Here is a 13149-nt window from a genome sequence, read left to right as displayed (position 1 = left end):
CGTGGTCCTCCTCCCTGTTGTCCGTGGGCGTGGGCTGTTCAGCCTCTCCTCCCAGGGTGTGGGCACCCGATCACCCACATTCCTGGGCTCCAGCCTGGCACCTTCCCCAGGGCAGTGGACGCCATAGCACTAGCCCCAGGCTGGGGCTGGCACCAGCCAGCCGGCTTCCTTTTCTTTCTGCCTTTCAGGGAGGCCCCAGGGACCCTCTACCCTCAAACACAGGTATTTCTGGGCGCCCCAAGGGTGGAGCCCTGAGGGTTGGTCTGATGGCTACAGGATGACCCCACCCTCCCCTGCCCTTTGTCCTGGATCCTGTGGAGGAAGTGCTGGGGGCTGGGCAAGGGGCTTAGAGCCCACACAGCTGGCCCTGGGGATCCCAGTCCTGGACCCTACGTACAGCCCTTGGACTTTGCCCATCCGCACTACCGGCCTGGTGCATGTAGGTTGTGGGCCTCACGTGGGAACTGGATTCTCCCTTGCCGACCCTGTGGGGGAATTTTAGGACAGGTTTTGCATTTGCAGTTTCCTCTCTGGTCTCTTTTCTGGGCTCCCAGTTTATGCTTTGGCCCCGGAGTTCCCCATCCTGCCTCTTTAACACCTTGTGTTTGCTGTGCTGTGTGTCTTCCTCCTTTCCTCTCCCATTCTTTCCTTCATAGCATGACCTCAGGCTTGCCTTTTGTTTTATTTCTCTAATTTTCTTGGTGTCTGTGACCCTCTGCCCCTCCTCTCTCTCTTCCCACCACCCTCACGTCTCTGCCCATGTGCCCCTCTCTGAATTGCCCTCTGTCCAGCCTCTTTCTCTCTCTGTCCTCTATCTGAACGTTCAGTACATTTGCGAGTGACAAGGAATAAAAATATCACCGTCCCTGCCCTTGGATTCACATTGCATTCAGCCACTCCAGAGGGTCAGCTGTCCGTACTTTTCCTACTATTCCCCCGATAACGTTGGCCCTCCAACCTGGGAACCCCAGACAGGTCTCTGGAACCACAGGTGCCTCCTAACAACTCTTCCCCCACAACCAGGGTGTCTCCCAGAGCCTCAGCTGGTGTGGCCAGGCCCCAGGAGTAGGATGGGGCTCCCCCTACGAGGGCCGGTGGCAGCCAGAACTGATACATCCCACCTGGTCTGGGGCCAGGACGCCAGGTAACTCTGGGGGAGACCGCCCAGGTTCCTGCAGGCTGGTATATGGCTGGGGAGAGAGGCAGAAATACCTCTGGGAGTCTCTCAAGACAGTGACATTTGGGAGGAAAGCCAAGGGAATGAGAGCTGGGTCCTTGAGAGGCTGGGTGGCTCTGGGGGAGATGTGAAGAGACTGGTTCCGGGAAGAAGCTGGGAGGCAATGTTTGGGTCCCCGCAGTGGTTCTGACCCCACCACTGCTTTCTCTGTCCTCCGGCTGAGGAGGGCAGGAGTGTCTGGAGCCATGGCTGGTGCCTCGGTGAAAGTGGCAGTGAGAGATCGGCCCTTGAACGCCCGCGAGACCAGCCAGGATGCCAAGTGTGTGGTCAGCATGCAGGGCAACACCACCTGTGAGTGAGTCCCCGGGGCCTGGCTGGGCACAGGCAGGGAAGGCCGGGCCCAGCCGGGCCCACCACACAGGCCCGTCCCGCTAGGCCAAACTAAGAGGAGGGTTATGCTGGGCACAGAGCAGGTGCTAGTCGTAAGGGCGGGGGCTGGGGCAGGCTGGCCTTTCCCGTGTTCCCAGTCCCTGGGAGGGGGAATGTTGGCCTGGAGCCCTCCATTGCCCAATCCAGGGAGGCAGCTCAGTGGGGGCGGGTCCTAGGAAGCCAAAATTAGCTTTGGTGGCTGGAGGGGGTGGGGAATATTAAAGGGGAGAGATGAGTCAGGACAGTGGTGAGGAGTGGGATGCTTGGATTCCAGGGGCTGGTGGGGGTATGGGCAGGGACTGGGAGTACCTGACCTTGACTTTCCTTCCTTTACCCTCTCCTGCCCCTCAGCCATCATCAACCCTGAACAGAGCAAGGATTCCCCCAAAAGCTTCACCCTTGACTACTCCTACTGGTCACACACTTCGGTGGGTTGTTGGGCTGGGGGAAGAGCAAGGCAGTGAGAGACAGTGGATGTAGGTCCTGGGGAGGGGACATGTTAAGAAATAGGACCCCCCAGGGGATTAGTCAAGCTGAATTGGGAGAATGATCCTGGGTGGGGGTGGTAGGACCCTTAGGCTATGATTGAGGCCTCGACAGGAAGGCAGAATCCCTTGGGGTAATTAGGACTAGCAGGGGCTGGATAGGATCCTTGGGGTGATAAGGACAATGATGAGGGTGAGAGGGCACACAGGTCCTTTGGGGAATCATCAGTGATGGAAGCAAAACCCTTGGGACAGAGACACGAAGGATAAAGACATCCAGGGTTCCTCTGTTTTTCTCTGCCCCCACTTTCTCCTAGGCAGAGGACCCCCAGTTTGCATCTGAGCAGCAAGTGTGTCGGGACATTGGAGAAGAGATGCTGCTCCACGCCTCTGAAGGCTACGACGTGTGCGACTTTACCTACGGGCAGACCGGGGCTGGGAAATCCTATACCAAGATGGGGCGGCAGGAGCCAGGGCAGCAGGGCATCGTGCCCCAGGTACGCCTAGGACCTGGTGGGGCAGCCAGGGCAGGAGCGTCTTTAGCTGCCGTCTGAGGAAGGAAGGACCGGGGTCTGAGGATTATGGAACAGAGACCTGGCTCTGAGGCCATTGGTGATGGGAGATAGAGGTTGACTGCAAGCTGGACAACCTTCTGGGGTGGGAGGGTCTTTGCCCCTATCAGAGGCAGTGAGCCTCAGTGAGAAGAGCAAGACTTTGGCATCAGTGAGCCTTGGGTTCGAGCGCCAGTTTTACAACTTACTACTATTTTACTTGGTTTCATAATGATTTGTGAGTATAGTTCTCCTGCAGGCTTGTGTACCACCAGTAGAGTGTTAAGTGTAGAAATGCCGGTTGGGATCACGGAGTTAACCGTAATTGTCCCTGGCTGTCCAGCATAGCAACCTGGCACACAGGCTTGGGAGTCAGGACTCCTGGGGTTTGCACCCTGGCTGGCTGAATGCTAGCCTGTGATCTTGGGCAAGTGGGAACCTCTCTGAGGTTGTTTTCCCATCTGTGAAATGGGAATAACCCCTCCCTCAGGGCTGTGGTAAGGGTTCAATGGGGTCACTTGGGACTGGCCCTGGCCTGTGGCTGGACACTTCAGGTGTGCCCTGAGCAGGAGCTTCTCTGTATTTCCCTGTGTCCCCCTCCAGCTCTGTGAGGACCTCTTCCCTCGCGTTAGTGAGAACCAGAGTGCTCAGCTATCCTACTCTGTGGAGGTAAGCCCGGGTCTTGATGGTGGCAGGGCTGAGAGGGGTCCAGACTGCTGAGGGCCGTTGTGGGAATCAGACAGCCTGGGATCTAATCCTGGCTCTGCTGGTAACTGACTGTGACTTTGGGGCAGTGATTCTGTCCTTCAGCTTCGTATGTTCATCTGGGAGATGCTGATGATCGGATGCACCTCCTGGCTTGTTGGGCAGGTCGCTGAGCTAGCATCCGCAGAATGCTTTGCACTGTGTATTAGCTGCAATCACCTGGATCATGTCCAGTGGAGTCAGATTAAGTTTCGTTGTCATTGTTGTGGCTAGTTTTGTTACTTCTCATTTGCTTTTCCCACTCAGGTGAGCTATATGCAGATCTGTTGTGAGCGGGTACGAGACCTCTTGAACCTCAAGAGTCGGGGTTCTCCGCGGGTCCAGGAGCACCCCATCCTGGGCCCCTACGTGCAGGACGTGTCCAGATTGGCTGTGACCTCCTACGCAGACATTGCTGACCTCATGGACTGTGGAAATAAAGCACGGTGAGGCAGGCTGATGGAGCAGAGGGCAAGGGGGCCAGGGTCGGGAAGGTGAGAGGCAGGATCCAGTGACTGCTTCCTTTGCCCTCAAGGACTGTGGCTGCCACCAACATGAATGAGGCCAGCAGCCGTTCCCATGCCGTCTTTACCACCGTCTTCACACAGCACTGCCATGACCAGCCCATGGGGCTAGACTCGGAGAAGGTGGGATCGCCCCTGCTCCCGCGCCGGACGCAACCTCCCTTGGCAACAGGGACAGTGACATGGTAGAAGGGTCTTGGGCCCTCCCTGCCCTTGCTGGGTTGAGTGCCTCCTCAGGACTTCCATGACCACGCCCCACCCCCACCCTGTTTTTCCATCAGATCAGTCTGTCCCCCTCTACTGTTTGCTTGTCTTTTTTTTTTAAGACAGAGTCTCGCTCTGTCACCCAGGCTGGAGTACAGTGGTGCAGTGGTGCGATCTCAGCTCACTGCAACCTCCACCTCCTGGGTTCAAGTGATTCTCCTGCCTCAGCCTCCCGAGTACCTGCCATTACAGGCATGTGCCACCAGGCCCGGCTAATGTTTTTGTATTTTTAGTAGAGAAGAGGTTTCGCCGTGTTGGCCAGGCTGGTCTTGAACTCCTGACCTCAGGTGATCCGCCTGCCTCAGCCTCCCAAAGTGCTGGGATTACACATGTGAGCCACCGCACCCGGCTGTTCTTACGAGACCCAGGACAGGGCTCGGATCCCTTGTGTGTCCCTTGTCCATGCCTGTGGTGGGCCTGTAGCTATTTGTAATTGAGCGAGTAACCACCGTCTCACTGTTGTCACGTATTCTGTTTCCCCCGGCCTCCTCCCTCGCCTCCTCCTGGCTCTCTCTAGCTCTTGCCAGCTGCCCACATTCCTGCTGGGTGCTTCCCTGATTTGCCTGCCCCATCCCCCACCCGCACCTTATCTCCTGCCTGTTTCCTCTGACCCCAGGTCAGTCAGATCAGTTTGGTGGACCTTGCTGGGAGTGAGCGAGCCGACTCCTCGGGCCCGGGGCATGTGCCTGAAGGTGAGGGGGCTTCAGAGGGTGGTTTGTTGTGGGGCAGTGTTGTGGGGTGTGTGTGGAGGTCTCCAGTCAGAACCTGAGACTCTCACTGGGGAGGTAGGAAGGGGAAGTGGATCAGATTGGGAGAGGAGGGTCTCATCCCCACATTCCTCATCCTTTTCTAGGAGGGAGCCAACATCAATAAGTCCCTGACTACACTAGGGAAGGTGATCTCGGCCCTTGCAGATATGGTGAGACCTGGGTGTTGGAAAGAGAAGGGCTTGGGAAAGGGGGGTGACCCACCCTAACCTCCTTCCCCCTTTTATCCCCCAGCAATCAAAGAAGCGGAAGTCGGATTTTATCCCCTACAGGGACTCTGTGCTCACCTGGCTGCTCAAGGAAAATTTGGGTGAGGGCCTCTTCCTCTCTCTCTGCCGATCCTGACACATCCCACAGACTCTTTCGATACGTCTGACAAATCCCCTTGCTATGCCGAGAATCCCAGATCCCGTTGTCTTCCTTCTCCCCCTGACCCTTCACAAGGGAACATCCTTTTGAAGATTTCCTGATGCTGAGAACAAGGCCATACCCTGCCGTCAAGCCAAGGGCCTCGCTGACCTGGCTACTCATGACCTCACTGACCTGGCTACTCATGACCCCTGCCTGATCCCTGATCTCACACCCACTGCTGCACTGCTGACTTCATCCCCCTTCCATGCTTCTGTGACTGTCCTGCAGATATATCTCCCTGACCTCATTCCCTCCCATAACCAGATGTCATGGTTAGTTTCACCAGCCTAGATTCCCCTACCTCAGACCATGACCCTATAAGACCCCCGCCTGGGCAGTGGGCCCCAGCCCCATGACCCGGTTTGACTTTTCTTAGCCCCTCCCTCAGCTGAAGCTTTTCCCTGCACTCCATTCACAGGTGGGAACTCACAGCAATGATGGCAGCCCTGAGCCCTGCTGACATCGATTACGAGGAGACTCTCAGCACCCTCAGGTGGGGCTTCTGGCTCTAGCAGGGATGGGGCAGCGTAGGAAAAGTGCCAGGAGTTTAGAGGCGAGTTGCTCAGGATCCTGCTCGTGAGACGGGGGAGGTCCCGGAGCCCTGCCACAATATCTTGAGACCTGAGAGAGGGGGAAGGAGAAACAGCAGACCAAGGGTCCCCTGCCCCCAGGCCTCACCGACCCTGCTCCTCTGTCACCCAGGTATGCTGACTGCACCAAGCAGATCCGCTGCAATGCCATCATCAACGAGGACCCTAATGCCCGGCTGATTAGAGAGCTGCAGGAGGAAGTAGCCCGGCTGTGGGAACTGCTGATGGCTCAGGGACGGTCAGCCTCTGCTCTGGAAGGTCGAGGTTCCAGGGAGGGGCAGCTCAGGGATGCCCCTTGGCCCACCCCATCCCTCCTCACTTGCCTTTGCCCAGTCCTGGAGCCAGGGAGGGACGACGCACTATGAAACCCTTCATGTGCTCAGTGACGTGGACACAGATGTGCAAAGGGGACGTATGTCTTCAGATGTTACAGAGCTAGGAGGGACTAATTCTCTAGGGGAGAATCAGGATCCAGAGGGACCTGTCAGGCTCCTGGAACTAATAAAATGACCATTACAGGAAAAAATGGCAATATATACTTACAGGTCAAACAGTAAATTGTTAAGAAGAGGCTAGGCTACTGGGTGACTTTCTTGACAGAAGTTCTTGCAAAACGTCAGAGTCGAAGTGTCCAAATCAGAGGATGTGTAATCCATGTTGACTGGGTCAGGAATGGACCCTGCATTCAGTCTTGAGATCATCCCATTGAGAATAGTCAGGGTGCTGAGGGGCACAGTGTGGGGAATATGAGTGTTCTTGGAAAGAGAAGGATAAGGTAGCTAGGCTGTTTGCCTTCCAACATTTGAGGGATTTTCTTGCAGAAGAGAAAGCAGTAAGGCTTTTTATACCAGAGGGCAGAACTAGAAATACCAGCACACATGACGTGGGGCCAGTTTCAGCTCAACACAGCTAAGGATTCTTTTTTGAGATGGAGTCTTTCTCTGTCACCAGGCTGGAGTGCAGTGGCTCCATCTTGGCTCACTGCAACCTCCACCTCCTGGGTTCAAGCAATTCTTCTGCCTCAGCCTCCCAAATAGCTGGGATTACAGGCGCCCACCACCACACCTGGCTAATTTTTGTATGTTTAGTAGAGACGGGGGTTTTAGCCTGGTACAGTGGCTCATGCCTGTAATCCCAGCATTTGGGGAGGCCAAGGCAGGCAGGTCACCTGAGTTGAGGAGTTCGAGACCAGCCTGACCAACGTGGTGAAACCTCTACTAAAAATACAAAAATTAGCTAAGTGTGGTGGCACGCGCCCGTAATCCCAGCTACTCGAGAGGCTGAGGCAGGAGAATTGCTTGAACTCAGAAGGCGGAGGTTGCGGTGAGCCAAGATCTTGCCACTGCACTCCAACCTGGGTGACGGAGACTCCATCTCAGAAAAGTTCGACACAGAGGTTTCTAGATGGGCCAGGCTGGTCTTGAACTCCTGACCTATGGTGATGCACCCACCTTGGCCTCCCAAGGTGCTGGGATTACAGGTGTGAGCCACTGTGTCCGGCCCAGCTAATAATTTTCTTTTTTTGAGACAGTCCCGCTCTGTCGCCCAGGCTGGAGTGCAATGGCGTGGTCTCGGCTCACTGCATCCTCCGCCTCCTAGGTTCAAGCGATTCTCCTGCCTCGGCCTCCCAAGTAGCTAGGATTACAGGCGCCCATCACCACACCAGGCTAATTTTTGTATTTTAGTAGAGACGGGGTTTCACCATGTTGGCCAGGCTGGTCTCGAACTCCTGACCTCAGGTGATCCACCCACCTCGGCCTCCCAAAGTGCTGAGATTACAGGTGTGAGCCCCCACACCTAGCCCCACCTAAGAATTTTCTGATGGTGCAAGTCATCTAATAGTGGGAAGGACTGGCCGCCTCCTTCAGTAATGAGCTCTCCACCCCTGGAGTTGAAGCAGAGAGACTGGGTGCCCATTTGTCGTGGCTGCAGTAGGAGGGCTCGCTCCTTGCCTGGTAGGAGGCTGACCAGCGGTCTTCTGTAGTCCTTACAGACTGGTCCTCTGTGAAGCTCTTGGTCTCCTGGATGTCTCTCATCAGCTCCTTTCCTTAGCCTCATTCTTTTTCCTCTATCTCCCTCCCAGGCCTGAAGACAGAAGAAGGGAGCGTCAGAGGCGCCCTGCCAGCTGTGTCATCTCCCCTGGCTCCAGTTTCACCCTCATCACCCACCACACATCATGGGGAGCTGGAGCCATCATTCTCCCCCAACACGGAGCCCCAGATTGGGCCTGAGGAAGCCATGGAGAGGCTGCAGGTGGGAAGCTGGAGCTGGCAAGGGCTGGGGGTCTGGGCGTTCCTGGGAGTTCACTTCTCCAAAGTCAAGCTTGAGAAAGAAGGAATTCTAGGAGTAGCGTGGCCCCAGGGTAGGTTGTCCCTACCCTGGGTCTGCTTGTCCCAGACCATCCTGAAACCTACCCACCCTTAGGCCCCCAGGAGACGGAGAAGATTATAGCTGAGCTGAAAGAGACGTGGGAGGAGAAGCTACGCAAGACAGAAGCCCTGAGGATGGAGAGGTGTGAGGGCCGACAGCTGGGGTCCTGGGAGGAGTTGGAGGCTGTGGGGGAGGTCAGGCCCCACAGGGAAGGAGGTCACAGGCAGTGAAGGTAAGACTGACATTTGCCTCCCCTCTGCCCACAGAGAAGCATTGCTGGCTGAGATGGGGGTGGCCGTCCGGGAGGATGGGGGAACTGTGGACGTCTTCTCTCCAAAGAAGGTGAGTGAGGAATCGGGCGAGGAGGCCTAGAGAGCTCACTGGATGCTTAGAAGAGAGGCAGCAGGTGCAGGGTAGTGAGTGCTGTCCCTGATCACTCCCTTTGAGGTCCCCGGCTTGTCCGTCCATCATTTCTGTCCCCTCCGCTGCCACCTCCTCTCTGTGTTGTCTAGTCATCCCTGCCTTCTCCCTCCAGCCACTTGACAGTCAGCCTCAGGAGAGGGAGAGGACCTGGGAAATCGGAGGTTGGTTGGGATAGAGACTGAGGCACTGTGCATGCTTTTGTATCATTTGTGTTTTGTATTCTGTGCATACTCAGAAAGATAGCTAAAGAAATCTATTTTTCAAAAGGATAACTTGGGAAGACGAGACTAAAGGGAATAGAGGAGGCGTGAGCACTACATTGTAAGACAGTGGTTACCAGTGCAGCGAGAGGTTGGTTATAGATGGAGGCACCCGTGTAGCTTGGAGCTATGCCGCAACTGGTTTCCTAGAGAAGGTGGTTTGGACAGTGGAACCTGAAAGGTGGACAGGACTTGGGGGGTATGGAGGAGTAGGGCCACCATGAGGTTGAACAGCCTGGGGTATGTGTTGGGGTGAGTGGGACATGCCAGTGCTTGACACGTGCCTGCCGCCAGGTTTTAGGTGCCTAATACATCTTTGCTGAAAGGAAGGAAGGAGCAGGGCAGGAGAGGTCAGGCTCAGGTGGAGGCAGAAATGATACTCCAAATATTAATAACCATCCGGCACAGGGACTGACCAGTCAGAAAGGGCACTGGCTATAGACAGCCAGCACCACTGTACCGCTGCATACCAATGAAGGGATGGTGCAGAGGCCAGTTTGAGCAGAGCATGAACTTCCAGTTCCACCAGGGAACCAGCCCAGCCTGTCTGGACCATGGTGTGAAGCAGCAGAGGATCAGGCCCTAAGTCAGATACACTGTGCTCTGAGCCAGACAGGGTCACTGGGGGCTGCCTGGAAGAGGTGATGCGTTACCAGAACAAGGCTTCTATTTTGTAAAGTCAGGTCCATCTGGGGGACTAAGCAAGCAGGGATCACTGAACCCCTGTTCGGAAAAGGGGAGAGGGGTTTTGTCTTGCCTGGCCCAAGTCACAGTGAGGGAGTGAGAGAGCTGTGGGCAGCAGGCCAGGCTGCTTGTCTGGGGTCTTGTCTGGGGCTTTGGGGTCCTTCTGAGGGAGCCAGACTCTTCTGGGACCCAGCCACACCTAGGTGGAAAGAGGGGCTACAAGATGCCCTCAGCATGGCTTCCAGCCACCTTTGTATACCTGGAGCTGGGCCGCTTCCACCACGGTTGCAAGGATGGAGAAAAAGCAGAAAGGAGTGGGGAGACTGGTGGGGTGGAGGTTTCTTCCTTGGAGAGCTTGCAGAGATGCCACCTGCCAAAGCCTGGAGACCAAAGGAGGGGGTTCTTGCTTTAATTGTTCTTACAAAGGTAATACACATCAGAGAGGACATTCTAATAGTTCTAAAAGGTGTGTACAGTGAGAAGTTACATCTCTCAGTTTACAGCATTTTGTTATAGAAAAAAAAAAAGTAACCCTCCATCCTTCCCACCCTTAAGTTCCCCTCTCAGAGGCAGCCTTCATTATGAGTTCTTTTTTTTTTTTTGAGACGGAGTCTCGTACTGTCACCCAGGCTGGAGTGCAACGGTGCAATCTCGGCTCGCTGCAACCTCTGCCTCCCGGGTTCATACGATTCTTCTGCCTCAGCCTCCCAAGTAGCTGGGATTACAGGCACACACCACCACCCCCGGCTATATTTTGTATTTGTAGTAGAGACGGGGTTTCACCGTGTTAGCCAGAATGGTCTCAATCTCCTGACCTTGTGATCCGCCCGCCTTGGCCTCCCAAAGTGCCGGGATTACAGGTGTGAGCCACGATGCCTGGCCCAAGGAGAATATAGTAAGAACCCAAAATGGGCCGGGCACGGTGGCTCACGCCTGTAATCCCAGCACTTTGGGAGGCTGTTGTTGGGGACATTGGCAGTCAGGGATACAGGAGGCCTGCTTTGGAGGGAGTGCTCAGGGGTCCGCTGAGTGGAAGTACAGAGTCCGGGAGAGAGGCCTGGGAGGGGGGCTTGGACAGGTGGACTAGAGCCAGGACATGGAGGAGGCCCAGGGATGCCAGGGGAAAAAGTAGGCTCAAGTCCAGCGGGGCTGGGGTTCCAGCTGGAGAGGTCTCAGCAGCGAAGCAAAGACATGGCCATAGCGAGGTGTGGGCAGGAAGCTGGGAGACCTGAGGGGTGGCAGGGAGGCAGGTGGGCCTGGGGCAGGGTGGTGCTGAGGGATGGACAGGTGTGTGGCAGGGCAGCAGCTGGCGGGAAGGGAGACTTCCCCAGGCGTGGCAGCGGTGGCATGAATGGGGGTACAGAGGCAGCATGGCCTGTACGCCACCCAGAGTACTGCCCAGCAAGGGCAGGGCTGTTGTAATGGAAACAAGTCAGGAGAAAGAGCTTTGGGAGAAGGGAATGGGCCGGGTTTTCAGCACAGAGCAGCGTAACAATCACTCAGGTGTTCAGGATGGACTTGGCCTGGGGCCTTAGGCAGGGACAGCCCCAGGCGGGTGCTGCAGGGACCCAGGCTTGAGGTGAAGCAGCCGAGGGAGGGGTGGTCACTGTGGAAGAGTCAGGGAGTCTGCTTCAAGAAACATGTTTGTTCCATTTGCTTTTGAGTTGAAGTGACACTTTTTATTTTTAAATTGTGAAAGTAATTGATGTGTGTAGGAAATTCAAGGTTGATGAAAGGTGGGGAGTACCAGTCTGCTCACTCAGTCTCCCCCAACTCTCCAGAAGCTGCAAGGTACATTTTGAGGAAAGAAATGATGAGACTTGAGACAGAGGAATATAGGGAAGAAGAAGAGAATGCAGGGGGTCCGGGGCTTCTGGTCAGGGAGCCTGGTGGGTCGAGGTGCTTCTGAAGAGACAGGCCTTGGGAAGGGTTGCTGACCTGGATGCAGCAGGATGGGTGGGGTGATTTTTGTAGGCCCCCCCATGTGAGGAGAGGGTGGATCAGGCTGTCCCGAAAGCGGTTGGTGTGAGAGGTGGGAACCAAAGAATGTCATCAGGGTGGAGGGATGACGATGGGAGAAGTACAGAAGGCAGGAGAGCTCTCCAGAGTGAGGGGGTGCAGCTGGCAGTGCCAGGCCTGGAGGGGTTTCTCCTCCCACCGCTCCCTTTCTTCCTTTCCATAGCGCCCCCTGGCTGGCTCCCCCGACCACCTTTCTCTCCCCGCTTAGACTCCCCACCTGGTGAACCTGAACGAAGACCCTCTGATGTCTGAGTGTCTGCTCTACCACATCAAAGATGGCGTCACCAGGGAGCATGTACCCAGCGGCCTGGGGGGGGCAGCCTCTGCTTTTGGGGTGTGGCTGCCAAGGGTTGGCCACATTGGCGTCTCCCTTCCCTGGTGGTCCCTGGAGATACCTCAGATCTCTAAACAGCTGCCTCCACAGCCCTGCATGCTCTTCTAGCTTCAAGAGAAGTTGGTGAGCGTGCCTGCTCAGTGGCTGTCTTGCCTCCACCTGCCAGTTCGGTTAGGGCGAGACATCCTTGTTTACTGGGTCAGGAGAGTTGGGAAACATAGACCCCTGCATTATTATTATTTTTTTTTTTTTGAGACGGAGTCTCACTCTGTCGCCCAGGCTGGAGTGCAGTGGCGCGATCTCGGCTCACTGCAAGCTCTGCCTCCCGGGTTCACGCCATTCTCCTGCCTCAGCCTCTCCGAGTAGCTGGGACTACAGGTGCCTGCCACCACGCCCGGCTAATTTTTTTGTATTTTTAGTAGAGACGGGGTTTCACCGTGGTCTCAATCCCCTGACCTCGTGATCCGCCCGCCTTGGCCTCCCAAAGTGCTGGGATTACAAGCGTGAGCCACCGCGCCCGGCCTAATTTTTGTATTTTTAGTAGAGACGGTGTTTCACCATGTTGGCCAGGCTGGACTCAAACTCCTGACCTCAGGTGATTCACCCGCCTCGGCCTCCCAAACTGTTAGCATCACAGGTGTGAGCCACCGTGCCCAGCCAATCATTGTATTCATTTTTGAAAGTATTTATGGAAGGCCCGCTGTGTAGAATGAATTTTGTTATGTATTTGGATGACACAAAGGCATATAATATACATAAGTAAAATCCTACAAGGCCTGGCCCTGTCCCTCTCCTACCTCCTTTGTAGCACTCTCGGCCTCCCAACAAATTGCTTATGGTTCTCTGCAGACCCCACACTGTGTCCTACCTTTGTGCCTTTCCTCTTCCTGGAAGATCCTCCACACCTCACAGCCCCCTTCTACTGGCTGGCTCCTACTCACCGGTGAGTCTCAGCTTAGCTGCTGTAGCCTCAGGAGGCCTTGACTCTCTCAGACTGGGTTGAGAATCTCCCTCCCTCCCTCCCTGCCTTCCTGCCTTCCTGCCTTCTTTCCTTCCTTCCTCCTTTCCTCCTTTCCGTTCCTTTCCTTCTTTATTTTTCTTTATTATTATTATTACT

General features: G+C 55.5%; 1 protein-coding gene across 1 annotated transcript in view; it reads left to right on the top strand.

Moving 5' to 3' along the window:
• LOC129469891 (uncharacterized) overlaps positions 1–12927 on the top strand; it is a 78562-nt gene extending 65635 nt beyond the window's left edge. Inside the window, 18 exon segments of the mRNA XM_063628664.1 lie at positions 1024–1144; positions 1404–1528; positions 1958–2034; positions 2409–2588; positions 3246–3311; positions 3654–3832; positions 3922–4033; positions 4791–4846; positions 4848–4866; positions 5028–5093; positions 5176–5254; positions 5770–5845; positions 6055–6200; positions 8026–8195; positions 8375–8454; positions 8579–8654; positions 11907–12155; positions 12882–12927. Of these exon segments, the coding sequence (XP_063484734.1) occupies positions 1024–1144; positions 1404–1528; positions 1958–2034; positions 2409–2588; positions 3246–3311; positions 3654–3832; positions 3922–4033; positions 4791–4846; positions 4848–4866; positions 5028–5093; positions 5176–5254; positions 5770–5845; positions 6055–6200; positions 8026–8195; positions 8375–8454; positions 8579–8654; positions 11907–12140 (1862 nt within the window). The 3' untranslated portion in view covers positions 12141–12155; positions 12882–12927.
• Positions 12928–13149: the final 222 nt, after the last annotated feature.

This window comes from Symphalangus syndactylus, chromosome 20 (assembly GCF_028878055.3).
Source record: "Symphalangus syndactylus isolate Jambi chromosome 20, NHGRI_mSymSyn1-v2.1_pri, whole genome shotgun sequence".
NCBI lineage: Eukaryota > Metazoa > Chordata > Mammalia > Primates > Hylobatidae > Symphalangus > Symphalangus syndactylus.
This window is presented reverse-complemented; position numbering and strand designations above follow the sequence as displayed.